The sequence below is a fragment of the Canis aureus genome, chromosome 17 (genome assembly GCF_053574225.1).
Source record: "Canis aureus isolate CA01 chromosome 17, VMU_Caureus_v.1.0, whole genome shotgun sequence".
Classification (NCBI taxonomy): domain Eukaryota; kingdom Metazoa; phylum Chordata; class Mammalia; order Carnivora; family Canidae; genus Canis; species Canis aureus.
In genome coordinates, this window is record NC_135627.1 from 28,830,126 (window position 1) to 28,844,792 (window position 14,667).

Consider the following 14,667-nt stretch of genomic DNA (forward strand, 5'->3'; position numbering starts at 1 on the left):
GTATATTAAATGTAAGTTCTCAGTTATGTTTTTTAAAAGACTAAGTTATATTTCTATTTAACCTTTTTGTTTTTATAAAACTAAATTTTCTTTGTAATATATATAGTATGTTAGCTATGTATTAGTAATGTTATATAATTTATTTTTTTATCATCAATATAAAAAAATTACCAAGTGGTGTTTTATAATTGTTTTTTAATTACAGTTTTTGTATTACCAGATACATATGACACAGATGGCTACAATCCTGAAGCCCCAAGCATAACAAACACTTCCAGACCTATGTATAGACACAGAGTGCACGCACAGAGGCCTAACTTGATAGGACTAACGTCAGGGGATATGGATTTGCCACCCAGAGGTACTATGATTAATCTTTTCTTATTTTCATATCAAGAGTGGCAAAACATAATATGGTCTTGCACTTATTGGGGTTGAGTAAGGGATGGTGATTAAGTGTAATCCTCTGATCCTTTGATTCTTAAGAGAAAAGGTAATATGTGGTTCTCTATTTGTGTCACTGGTGACACTTTATCCTATTATCCAGGGGGAAAGAAATTTCCTGAAAGTATATATTTTCTAAGTTAGCTTTTTTGGGGGGAATTTTCTGTTGTTTGCAGTCTTTTTTTTTTTTTTTTTTTAAGATTTATTTATTTATTGGGAGGGAGAATGGCAGAGGGGAGGAGAGAATCTTAAGCAGGCTCCACACCCAGTGAGGAGCATGACACAGGGCTTGATCTCAGGACCCTGAGATCATAACCTGAGCCAAACTCAAGAGTGCCACCCAGGTACCCCTATCATTTGCAGTCTTAATTGAAACTGGCTTTAATTCCCAAAGATAGATTTTTTTTTTTACATTGGATAATGAAATTAGTCTTACAAACTTGTGCTTGATATGTATTTTACATGTAAGAATTTGATACTGGTTTGCTTATAATATTTTAAGGAAAAGGAATTCTGTTTTTAGGAAGTGACTTCTTAGTTTTTAAAATTTTCTTAGAGGAGACAAGCTTTTTAATAAAATTTCTAAATAAGAGTTTAGACGATAAACTTAAAAGCTGGGGCAACAAAACTGCTGTACTGGAGGTGCAAACTGATATGAAGGTTCAGAGGAGGGAGAGTTCAGATTAATTTGAAAGAGGGAACATTTGCTACATGTATCAGGAAGTGAGGGATTATCAGCCATAATGGAAAATATTATGTAGGCCAATAAAATATATTTTTTTCCCTAACTACTTCAGCTAACTTTTAAATCCCATTTTCAAAAGTAATAATAATAAATAAATAAATCCCATTTTCTTTATAGTCTTGCCTTGTTGTCTTTTTTTCCTAGTCAAAAAAAAAGTTACGCCTCATCAGTCATTAATAAGAGTCCTAACTTGTTAAATAAGTCAATACCTAATATGGTTTAGTGAATTTGTGATTACTTACACTTTTCATTTTTTTTTGATTTGTTCATTGAAATTATTAAATTCTGCATCTAACTTGAGTGTTCAGAGAACTTTTTGTAATAGGGATGTGAGGAACATTGTAGTTTATACCCAACTTAATTTATATCGTCTGAGATCAAAGGAAAGCATTTCATGTGGATGCCACCTTTCCTTCACCTTAAATTCTCATTGAGGAATTCTAATAGCTATCATTAATGACAGCAGAAGAAAAAGATTTTTTTAACGGTTTTATGTACGGGATATAAGATTGCTTATAAATGAAAATTGTAAGCCCCTTAAGATTGTGGCTCTTTATCTCCCAAGTCTCTCCTGACTAGTTCAGAGAAAACCCCTTCTTTGGGTCACTACCTAGCACCTTTCTTTTCATCATACCAATACTATTTGCTTTTACTGGAACTTCCCATATGAAGTCATCTCTTTCTTACCTTGCTGCTTAGGAGTGGAAAAATAAATGCTGCTACAGATTAGTATTTATTAGCTCATTCCAATGCCTGGCAAACTTTTTTGTTGATGATCATGAAAAGGAAGAGGGATTATACTCCTTGCATATAAATCTTACCATATAGAAGTTGTGGTTATGGTAATTTCACCTCCATATATGTGTAGTTACAAGTTAGAGGAAGTGGGCCTATTGAGCGAGAAATGTCTAGTATGTATGGTTAGAAATTTGAATGCCTTTTCCAATAGAATCATTGTATATAATGATTATTTTAGTACTTCATATACATTATATAGTATTTTTGTGGCCTGCCTAGGAATATATTCTCCACTACTGACATTGTTTTTATTACCACAGAACTGATTTAGCAACCTATTTAAATTGAGTAATACCTATACTTCTATTTTCTTCTCTTTTTTCATTCTTCCTCCCCCCAAAATGTTTTCATCTTTTTGCCCATTTGTTTTGAAACTTATTTGTCCTGAATGGTGATAGATACATAATTAAAAGCTTTTAATATTATTTATTTTATAATTAGTATACATTTATTATAGTCTGTAGATGATGGCCTTAATTTAAATTTGTCATAGACTTATGTGATAATTATATTATTATGTTTTGTAATTTAAACTTGATGGGGAATTATCATTATTAAACAAATGAAAAAATTTAGGCCCATTGATACCTTAGAATTAATAAGAGCAACCAAATGAGAGTTGTTCTTTCCAGATTTCTAAAGAGGTAGGGAATTTGATAGATGTTCCTTGATTGGATATAGGTAGGAATAAGGACTAAGTGGTTTTCCATTTATTGTCAACAAAACCAGTGCTGAAAATTTTAAGCATTAAAAATAATTCATTAAAAGGACACTGGGGAAAAAAAAATAAATAAAAAATAAAGGACACTGGGGGGAGGGAGGACTCAGTATATATTGTTAATAGACACATTCGCTAATTATATACCAAGGGGAATTTGCTTCTGTTTTTAACATTCTTTAAATAAATAACAAAGAATCTAAGTGAGAGGATATAGATGAGTTGGAAAAAACACATTACAATGACTGGAGGAAAAACATATCACTGCCTTTCTTAGTGAACCTTCAGATAAAGAACTTGTAAAGTTAAAAAGGATATTTGATAGCTCAAAAGCTTCAAGAAAACCAGTGAACCAGCCATGGGAGGCAGGAGTAAGGCCACAAATTCTATTGCAGAATTGATCCTGTGAGGATACCAATTGGGCAAAGAAACTGCCAACTTGCACTCTGAACATCACCGGTGTTAGAGACTGGATATTTCTACTTGTTTTGCTATGGAAATATAGGATAAGTCAGAGTTAGCCAGAAAAAGGAGGTAGATGAAGCACTTACATTCCATAATACTTTTGAGTAACTGAAAGAACTTTTATGACTGAAACAGAGGGAGAAGATAAGTGGAGGGAGGTGAGAGACCATTTAAGGGCATTTGAAGAATTCTAGAAAAAGAGATGATCATGTGTACTAACAATGGGAATTGAAAGATTTAAAATGAATAGAAAGAATTGACGACATTATTGGATTGTGGGACTTAGAATGGGTGAAATGGAGAGAATGAAATTAAAGATACCAGGTTTCTGTTCTGGATGACTGGGCAGCTGATAATATCATCATTTGAGAGGAAGAACAGGTTTGGTAAGAAAATGAATTTAGTTTGAGAAGTGTTTAATTTGTTGTGTCCTGGGGCATTTGAAGAGAAATGTCCATTCAGAAATAGGATCTGGAAGTCAGGTCTTTAAGAGACAGTTGGCTTAGAAAATACAGATTTCTAATCATAAGCATGTAGAACAGTGGTTCTTAATCTTCTGTGTCATTTGTATTTGTGGGAGGTACAGGGAGATGGAAAGAGGCATGTCCAAATCTGCAAGCCTGACAGGTTTTGAAAGCCCTTTTAATGTGTTTCTGATCCACTCTCCTTCCCTTTGAGAATCACCAAAAATGTTGAATGAAGCCACAGTGATAGATGTCTTAGGGTAATTGTGTAGAGCAAGACTGGAAAGTCCAAGTAAGTAACTTGGAGAATGACAGTATTTGAAGCAGTGGGCAGAGAAGGGGGAGCTTACATAGGGCACTGAGAAAACGAAATAAAAGAGGCAGAAACAAAAGCCGGGAGTGGGGAGTCCTGAAAATCAAGAGGAGATAGGAGAGACAGCATTTAATCCTCAAGAGGTCAAGTAAGAGAAGGACTGAGATGTATTTATAAGGTTAAGCAACAAGTTAGGGCATCAGCAAATTTAGGAAGAGCAAGTTAAGTGCAGTAATGACAGCAGCTGCCAATTTTTGGAAGAGAAGTTGAATGAGTGTTGGGGAAGCAAGTTAGCAAGTGTAGACATCTCTTAGGAAATAGCTGTGAGGCGGAGAGAGAGCTGTAGCTGGAGGGGAAGTAGTTTTATGAGGTTTCTATTAGAAACGGGGTAATTTGAGCTTGCTTCAATGTAGATAGGAAGTGCTAGTTTAGAGGAAGAGGTTGAAGATGAAGGAAAGCAGTAGAGCTCTGGGGCACGGATTTTGCTAGTTCTTTATATAGGGAAAGTTGCTGGAAGGAGACCAGAAGCAGAAATCCAGTTAATACAGTAGACTAGGTGAACAGTAATGCAAGTTTGTACCAAGGTTGTCTCAGCGAGAATAAGAGGAAATAAATGCAAGCTGAATTGAAAGGATGTGGGCAATGTCAGAAATCACACAGTAGTTTTGTTAACAGAAATGCTTAAGAAAGATTTAGAAAATACATTTGATATGAAGATAATTTGTACCTTGTATGTACTGTAGTTAGTTTTCAGAAACTTGTAGGATTACCAGACCCAGATGGCCAGAGAAAACCAACAAGTTAGAAATTGAGGACTGATTCATAGAACAGAGTTCATTTGTGGTAGAGATTGATGCGATTTCCTGCGTGGAGATCAGAGTCGTAGCCATCCATGAGAGAGCTTGTGCTGAAACACCCTAAGTTATTTTGATATGTAATCTATTTATCTATCTTTAAAAAAAGGATTTTAAAGTTGTGGATTAAGGTTTTCGTGTTTTAAGCTTTAGTGTCGTTTTGGAAAAACAGGTGAAATATACCTATGTTTGTCACATTCCAATTAAGCAAATGTAAAATGTTGAATGTAGCAAATATATATAGCTCTTTTGCACTGCTTTTCAGTCTTAAATACCTTTTTAAATCAGGTATGCTTTGTGTTATTGTGTTGGTATTTAAATAGGCAACTTCAATCACAACTCTTATCAATTCTTTTTTTTTTTTAAGTTTTCAATTCTTAAAGGTCACTGGATTAATGTTAAATTTTGAATAAATTAAAACTTGAATAAATGTTAAATTTAGATTGCTCATTTGATTTCAAAACTATGAATTCAGAGCCTCAAGATGGTTTATTTGTTTGTACATTTATTTATTTATGGTGAGGAGAGGGTGATGGCAAATGGAAACAGTGATATGGATTTTATCACTGCCGCCACCACCCCTCACCCCGCCCCCAAAAGAAGCAATCTGCAGAGTCATATTTTAATTTGACATGTAAGAATTATTAAGTCTTTAGACATTTTAGATATGAAATGAATTCAGAATAGTTAAAATCCCTTAGATTATTATATTTGAATCTACATCTATTTCTATTTCTTCTAAAGATGCACATTTGGACAAAAAAGCTAGAACTTTGTTTTCAGTATGCATTTAAGGAAGTAGCTGTGATAAACAGAAAATATTAATTTGTGCTCTCTTTTCTTTTCTTTTCAAATAGAAAAGCCACCTAATAAAAGCAGTATGAGGATAGTAGTGGATTCAGAATCAAGGAAAAGAACCATTGGTTCCGGGGAGCCTGGAGCTCCTACAAAGAAGACCTGGTTTGATAAGTAAGCTAGCAGGGAAAATTGAGGAATTTTATTGTGCAGTGATTTTTAGGATATTGGGATATTGTTATGGCAGAATATTCTCTTTCAAAATGAGCCTTATATAATTCTGTTCTGTAGGCAGTCTCATTGTGTACATTGATTGCTAAAATATTTTTAAGTTAGTTGGTACTTGGAAGGCATTTTCATATAGAAATGGTGTGGTAGTGAAGGACACAATTTTTCCTCTTTCTACCTTACCCCTCCTCTAAGAAAACACTTAGAGATGTCACTGAAAATTACCTGTATAAAGGATGGTCATGAGCCCTTTATTAGGGAAGGAAGTTGGGTCAGGCTTAGGAGGAGGCTTTAGCATGTGGCAAGTCCTATTAAGAACTAGAAAGTGATCTTTTGGGGAGCAGGGGAGGCTGGATAGACACACTAAAGTTGTCAGGGAAGGGCTTCAGAGAAAGGGGTAAAGAATCGGAATGTTGGGGTGTATGTGATGATTCTCTTATAAATTTGCAAGTTAAGAGAGAGGGTCAGAGCTTTAACATTTAATAATTGATAATATCTAGTTCTGGCTCTACCTGTAATTCTGTGATCTAAGGCAAGCAGTGTAACCTGTCTGTTTTGTCCTTTTTTCAAGTGCCAAAAGTATGGTTTATAGTTCTGACTTTTTTTTTTTTTTAAGTTGGAAAGTGTTTGAGACGGTTCTACTTTGTTTTTAATCGGTGTTTTAGAAGAGGATACATTTCAGTAAGCTAGCTTTTGTAGAAGTGCAACAAAAATTGTATAGAGGTACGTTAAAAATTATATACGCAGATTTCCTGAAAGAGGACACTGAACCTTTCCTGCTAAAGTAGGCCTGGATTTGAAGTGCAGTGTAATAAATGACGTAGAACCCTTCTCAGTTACTTTAAATGACGTAGAACCCTTCTCAGTTACTTTCTATGAAAGATATGTATAGTACTAATTTGGAAATTTCAGATTTTGGAAGAAAATTTAAATTTTCTTTATCAACCAGTAGTTTTAGTTTTGAAAAAAAAATGAACTTAAATTGTAAAACTTTATTAATTTGTACTTTATAGGGGTCAGGATTTATAAATGAGTGTATTAATCAGCTTGATCTTTGTTACAGGCCAAATTTTAATAGAACAAACAGCCCAGGCTTCCAGAAAAAGGTTCAGTTTGGAAATGAAAATACCAAACTTGAACTTAGAAAAGTTCCTCCAGAATTAAATAATATCAGCAAACTTAATGAACACTTTAGTCGATTTGGAACCTTGGTTAACTTACAGGTAAGAGCTATGAAATAATTATCTCATCTTTGCTTAATTATTTAGGGAGGGAATTTAATGTAGTGAGAAAAATTTTTTTTTTTTTTTAAAGATTTTATTTATTCATTCATGAGAGACACACAGAGAGGCAGAGACACAGGCAGAGGGAGGAGCAGGCTCCATGCAGGGAGCCTGATGTGGGAATCGATCCTGGGACTCCAGGATCACGCCTTGGGCCAAAGGCAGGCACCAAACCGCTGAGCCACCCAGGGATCCTGAGAAAAAACTTTTATAGAAGAATATGGAAAATTTGGTGACATTCTAAATTAGGAAAATTGGAAATGAAATGAAACTATATTTTTGAAACGATGTGTGATTTCTTAGTTTTTTTGCTTTCAAAAGGCAGTTTTGATTGATCAGATTATTACATACTTTCTACCTAGTAGAAGTTATAAAATTATAGCAAACTTTACATAATCAGACTAAAAAAAATCTAATCTTATAGTAGTGTTCATTTCCTCAGTTTCTCTGAAGCATTACAGCACAATGCTTCAGTCAGGTTGTTTTTGCTGCCCATATATTGGGAAGCACTTAACAGATACTTTTGGGGCCCAAAAACTATGTAATCCTTAATTAATTTAAACATGTACTTTTTCCTCTATCACTTTTGAACATCCTTAAAGATTAAATATCAGTATAATTGTATATAACTTCACCTAAAATTAGATTTTGTCTTGGACATATGTAACTTCTGAGGTTATTTAGTATTGAGTTTATATTATATGATATGTCGAAAATGTTGAAATAATTTTGAAATTTTTTTAACCAGTTCATATGTTCTTTTCACCTAAAATAATTATTTCCGATAACCTGATGATTAAATAAGAATAATTATTATTTGGATATTTTTGCTTCCTTGACATTTAAAAAATAATATTATAAAAGGAACATGAAAAAATGCATGCTTGCTTGATGTGGAGCAATAGAAATTTAAAGAGAATTTAAAGGAAATATTTCCTCTTCCAACTTTTTGTGTCCTCTTTGTTCCTCTCTCCATATATCCCCATAGTTTTATTATTGTTAACAATATATCATGTATTATTACAGATTCTTGTATTTCTGTGTCTACTTATCAATCCATTAGTACACACAAAGTACATATATATATATATATATATACACACACACACACACACACATATATATATTAAAAAATATATGGGTCTATGGTATACATATTACCCCATAGTTACAAAATCTTGAATATCTCTGAATATCTTTTTATTGCAATTCAATTTTATCTACCATTTAGATGTAGACAGAGAAAAGCTTTCAGAGTATTCTTTTCTTCATTCAGTTTAATTGCCCTGGTAAAATTAAATTTAGAAAAAATTTCAAAACTGAGGAGCAAAACATGGTATTTTACTATTGTTTCAGTTTGCATTTCTCAATTACTAGCGAGGTTAATACCTTCTCTTCCTTTTACTGGGCCATTTGCTATATTTGCATGCTACGTATATTATTATTTATAAAATATGTGTTTTAAAAAATCAGTTAAAAAAAATCGTTACCTTGGGGTGCCTGGGTGACTCAGTGGTTGAGTGTCTGCCTTTGACTCAGGGTGTGAACTTGGGGTCCTGGGATCGAGTTCCGTATCAGGCTTCCTTACAGGAAGCCTGTTTCTCCCTCTGCCTATGTCTCTGCCTCTCTGTCACTCATGAATAAATAAATAAAATCTTTTAAAATAATTCTTTAACTTTATCCTAATTAAATATATGGGTGAAATTGATGTTTTAAATTCCCGTAAATATATGATTATTGAAATGCTACCTAAAATCATCATCCTTTTAAGTGAATATTGAATACTTTATACTCTGTATGAATTATTATTTCGCTAACACTACAGACTGGGTATTGTCCCATTTTTGAAGAGGCAAAAGTCACAGAAAGGTTAAGTAACTTGCTCCTGGTCTCCCATGAGAGTAGCAGTTAAGGTTTGAGCCATGCAGTTTGATTTAGAGTCTGCTCTTAATCCTATTTTGTATTGCTTCACTACCAATGGCTCATACCACACTTTAGAAAACACTGTTATTATTGAGAGAGGAAATTTGAAGTGGATCTGCTATGTATTATTTTGAATGGGTCTGCAAACTCAAATGCTCTGAATCTCATTTTCCTTATGTGTAAAATGTGATTGCTTTATGTAGATCCTTTCTTCCCCCCTTTAAGAGAAAGTTTAACTTTCTCATACTCTTGGAAATATTTTTTTTGAGAATTACAAATTTGGGAATTTTTACAAATGGATTATTCTGTAATTTTTAGTTTGAAAGTCCCCTTTTAAAGTAGTTCACTGCTTTCTCTTGAAGCTGGGTATTGGCCACATCTCTCACTAATACAGGGATTATTTCTCAGTATTAATATTGGGGTAAAAGGTGAAACATTTTGGATGCTTGCATATAACATTTGTGCAATGAGCATTCTTTACAAAGTATTATATAGAGGAGGCTCTTTGTTCTACTCTGAACAGTCCTTAGTTAACATTTCTTCTGGAGTGAAAGGAAACTACGGTAAATAATCTAGATATACAAAAAGGTAAGGAGAATATTACTGGAAGGAACAGAGTTTTATCTCTTGAGGAATTTTACTGGATGAAATAGTAGATTCTTTTGGAATTTATTGTTCATGATATTTTAAATGTTAGGTTGCTTATAATGGTGATCCTGAAGGTGCCCTTATCCAATTTGCAACATATGAAGAAGCAAAGAAAGCAATATCAAGTACAGAAGCAGTACTAAACAATCGCTTTATTAAGGTTTATTGGCATAGAGAAGGAAGTACCCAGCAGTTACAAACTACTTCTCCAAAGGTAAGAGGGAGATTTGGGTGAAATTAAATGCTTTTCTTAGAAGCTGTTAGCATAGTGTTTAAGAGCAAAAGTACTGCAGTCAGGTAGACTTGAGTTGAGATTCTGCTTCTACTTCTGTTAACTGTAAAGACTGAAGGGAAGTTATTTAATGTCTCTAACCTGTTCTCTCATTTTATTGTGAAGTTAATCCCTAGGCAGTTATAGGCTGATAAGATGTAAAGCACATAGAAAAGTCCCTGGTAGATAGAAGACACTCAGTATGTGGTAGCTCAACACATTCTAGAAACTCAGACCGTGTGTTCATCTTGGAAATCCTTCCCTTCCTCTCTCCCTCCCTCCTTCTCTCTTTCTCCCCTTCGATCACTGAGTCCATCACTATGTAATGTTAGATCAGTTGCCTATAGGAGAGTTTCATGGCAGTTTGTTTCTTGATTGAATTTTCTCCTGTTCATTATTTACTTTATAAATAAGTTAATTTATGCAAAGAAAAACAGCTATACGTATGTGTGTGAAGGAATTTGAAAGACAGGTTTTTATTATAAGCTGAGCTTTTAAACCTCTGCATGGGCAATTTAATAACATATAACAAAGGTTACTTTACATGTCCATGAACTAATCCTCTCGTTTAACATTTTTTTCTTGTTCTGAGGTAATGCAGCCCTTAGTCCAGCAGCCCATTTTGCCTGTGGTGAAGCAGTCAGTCAAAGAGCGGTTGGGTCCAGTACCTTCAAATACTATTGAACCGGCGGAAGCCCAGAGTGCCAGTTCAGACCTTCCTCAGGTAAATGAAAAGTCTTATCATTGTGTCTGTCATGTAACAGGTTCTCAGTAAATTAGTTTCTCATGTGATTTGAATTATAGTTAATTGTATATATTTCATACAGAAGTATCGTAGTCTACACATAGATGAACTCCACCTGTAAATTTTCTTTTTACCGTTACCATAACATTTTCACATTCTGCTTTTCCTATAGGATTCGAATTTTAAATTCTTCTTTTTAGTTAATACTTGAGTTCCCTTTCTTTTTGTGGAGGAGGTATTTTCAAGTAAAACTGCATGAAAAATGAAGTTCAGTACACTAAGTCTTATTTTTTCCCCATCATCTTTTGCTTAACTAGAAATTCTATTCCAGAAAAAATGATAGAGTAGACTGCACTGAAAGCTTTTGGGAAGGAAAGGCTTAAGCCATCAGGTTTTAGTGTGCTTGATATACTGTTGCAAGTTACTTATGCAGCTCTTAGAACTTTGCATCACTTATTCCTGACTTTCAGATTCTCTTTTCCACATATCGTTCCCACTGCCTTCCACACTTGAGTGGCAGTTTCTTGTTTCTCCACCCTCAGTCTCTGAAACAGCTTTCTTTTGTGTCTAGATGTTTCAGCATTTGCTGCCTAAAGTAGCGTTAGGATGTAGTTAGAAAGCTACTTTATTAAAATAGTCTTCTTAGATAATTCCTGAAGAGTAAGATAATCAGAGTCTATGAAAACATGCAGAATGGAAATTGATAAATTCTTAGTTACTAAAAGAAAAAACCCCATAATAATAATTCCTAGTCCTATGATCTTAGATTATGACCAGATAGTTGTATTTGGCTTTAAAAACAAATGTACTTTAGGAAAGAATGGCTTTTATTTTTAAGCTCAAGAATCAGGCATATTTTAATTACTCAAACCTAATATTTATAATGTTTAGTACTTGTCAACATAGGATTCTGAGAATTAATGATTCTATATCAGTGGAGGGGATTTTAGTAATACCTAGTTCAAACCTTACTTTAAGATCATAATTTTTTATGATTAATACTGCATATTGTTTGTTTTCCACACACATTTTCTTTCTGTCTCTTTGAAAAAGGCCTTAAGTTTGTGTGATTAACATCAGTATACTTAATGAGTCAGTATGTATTAGTAGAATCAGAATGTTCAAAATCCCAACAGACCTGTATGTTTGGGGAAACACTGAATATGTCCATTTTAATTTTTTTAGAATGTAACTAAGTTATCTGTGAAGGACAGGTTGGGTTTTGTATCAAAGCCATCTGTTTCAGCAACTGAAAAGGTAAGAAGAATAGCATGATGTGTTTGTCTTGGCTTCATAAATGTTTTCAGGTGGCATCTTAATTTTTTAATTTTTTTCATAGTTCCAAACTCTTGCTTCTTAATAGTATCTGTATCTCTTATTCCTACCTTTTTGCTTTCCATTTGCTGAAAAAAATATTTGCCTACCTTTTTTTACTTTTTGCATCAGCATTTTAATATTTGCCTCTCACTATATGTCCATGTGCTTCCTTCTTTTGTTTTCTCTTTCATTTACTATATTTTCTTTGGAGATACTGTGCATTTTAATTTGAAAATTCTGTGACAGCCTAATGGAAAAGGCCACAAATTAGGAATTTTCCCTGAGTTTGAATTCTGGCTTCTTACTTACTAACTGCATGATACTGGCCAGTGCTCTTAACTTAACCTTTCTGATTCTTTTTCCTCCTTGGTAAAATGATTGTAAATTTGTGTTGCTCCGAGGATTTTGTGAGGATTAAATAAAATGATTCATTTAAAAGTATTTTTTAATTAGAAAGGATAATGTAAGTTTTTTATTACTAACAGCTATTGTACATAATCTGACAATTGTCATTTGTCATTTCTTCTTTTAAACAACTGGGAAAATTAAGACCATTCATGGATCTTATAGTTCTGTATAGATGTGTTATTTATTTTTTTCTATTTAGGTATGAGTGTATGCTTTGGGCTTTAGTCTTACTTGAGGTATGTAGAATCACAAAATAGAATTGGGTAATTTTTCTCATTTCTATGTCCTCACCTTAAAAGGAAGGTGTAAGGCCCAAGTAGATGAACTAGGAATTACTGAGTCAGGACTGAATGTGTCTTCTGTTTCACATCCATGGCTCTTTCCATTATTAAGATTATGTAAGAAGTCGACTCCATATATTACATAGAGCATCCCATGAGATGGCTAACTTCTTTCCACTGGTTCTTCAGTATTTTCTTTTCCTTATTTACCATGTTAAACTAAGGCAATTCTAGAAATTTGAGTCTGAATCTCATTCTGCATTTCGAATTTTTATCTTAGGCACCTCAGCATTACTTCAGGGCAAATGTGCTTAAAAAATGATTTCCCATATAAATTCTCCTCTTCACCACTCCTGGAAGTTATACTACCACATATTCCAAGTTGTTCAGTCTGAATGCCTGAGAGTCATTTACTTGTGTTTGTCATTTACTTCTCTGTCTCTACCACCTTCAGTTTCCTGGCCTCTGGATACAGTGTCCTAGCTGTATGCCCCTCTTATAGTCTATACTACCACCATCCTACCCTCAGAGTTATATTAATGTTAACTTCTTGCAGAAACTTTCATTTCACCAGTTGAATAACTATTTGATTCATAGCTCATCATACTTCGGTTATATGGGGCATATACCTCCACTTTAGTGCTTTCTTCCTTTGCAAGCCCTTTTTTGCTCATTTCTCCTTTCTCTTTCCTGCCCTCCCCTCCCCCCCTCCCCCCCTCCCCCCCTTATTTTGGTGGTGATTTCCCTGGAGTACATTTTCTTCCAAGTGAATTCTAGTCATTCTTTTAAAGGTTAAAAAATCTCTTTACCCTATTCTATAAAATCTTCAAATGTTTTCCATATGATGCCTCCCTTTTTTTCTCTGAATTTGTCTATGTCTTAGTATACGCTACTGAATTTAGCAGTGTCTAAATATTTATTAGGTTTGTTCTTGATAATGAGTAATAAAGTAAATAAAAAAGTCTGTTAGACTTTGTGTAGTAGTACTGACCAATTCTGCAGAGGTCTAAAAACTATGCTTAACCTCTGTTAATGTCAAGATTTAGAATCTGAAAATGACATGTATTAATTACAGCTTTTACAGAATCTTTCTGGTCTGTTTGCTTCTGTTTTTATTGATTTTAGTATGTTTTATATAGCTTTAGGATAAAAGGGATACAGATATGGAATTGATAGTATACATTGACTAATACAGTTACCACTAACTGAAAAATCACTGATGGTAGTGAGCTGTTTATGAAAAAAAAAATTCTGTAAATAATGAAAAGAATCTTTGAAGGAAAGTAGTTATTTTTAAGTGTGTAACTTTCATCTTCAGTGAACCTGTTTATAGAATAGCATTTTATTTTTGCTTATTCTTGATTGTTTCCGTTCCCCAAGTCTATAGGGGTTTTTGCTGAAGAATCCTTAGAGGTTAGTGATTCAGAGAAGTCTTAGGAAGGATAGCAGAATATTTCCCATCATCAAATTGAAGGCTGGGAAATACTCAAAAGTAGTATATATACAGTATTTTTTATTGTCATTAAAGCAAGTAAGTTTACAAATGTAAAAATTTTCCCCTTCCTATGAACAACACTGAGTAAATCCTTTAGTGATTCTTTATCCTAAGTCCATTTTTGTGAGAGGGTTGAGAGGAAACCTGAAACCTAATTGGTACTGCTAAATTGATACTTAAGGTATTAAGGTATTAAGGTATTGCTGATAATTCATTGGAAAGAGTGATCAGCAAAATGATACCTGAGTACCTCTCAAGATAGAGTGATTTATCAAGAATAATGGTGGCAACTGTTGGTACCATCCTGGTTAATCGACAGAAAGACTTACTTTCCTAAGATCCTTCTTAAAGGATAAGAAGGCGAAGTGATTAATCACTTGAATATTTAATGTTTGATTGTCATATCAGTTTCAGGTGTATTAGACTTTTGTTATACAGGATGTTATTGTGCCTTAATAGTTTCTCTCTCTCT

The 14,667-nt window shown here is 33.7% G+C and overlaps 1 protein-coding gene across 21 annotated transcripts in view; it reads left to right on the forward strand.

Moving 5' to 3' along the window:
- Window positions 1–14,667, forward strand: part of RBM26 (RNA binding motif protein 26) — an 85,838-nt gene that overhangs the window by 39,760 nt on the left and 31,411 nt on the right. For 12 of the 21 annotated variants that reach the window (XM_077855261.1, XM_077855249.1, XM_077855250.1 and 9 more), the window contains exons 9-14: window positions 206–361; window positions 5,659–5,770; window positions 6,888–7,047; window positions 9,728–9,892; window positions 10,542–10,673; window positions 11,880–11,951. In XM_077855261.1, coding sequence (XP_077711387.1) covers window positions 206–361; window positions 5,659–5,770; window positions 6,888–7,047; window positions 9,728–9,892; window positions 10,542–10,673; window positions 11,880–11,951 — 797 coding nt within the window. The remainder of the gene's footprint in view (window positions 1–205; window positions 362–5,658; window positions 5,771–6,887; window positions 7,048–9,727; window positions 9,893–10,541; window positions 10,674–11,879; window positions 11,952–14,667) is intronic. The other 9 variants (XM_077855255.1, XM_077855263.1, XM_077855256.1 and 6 more) reach the window with 6 other exon arrangements.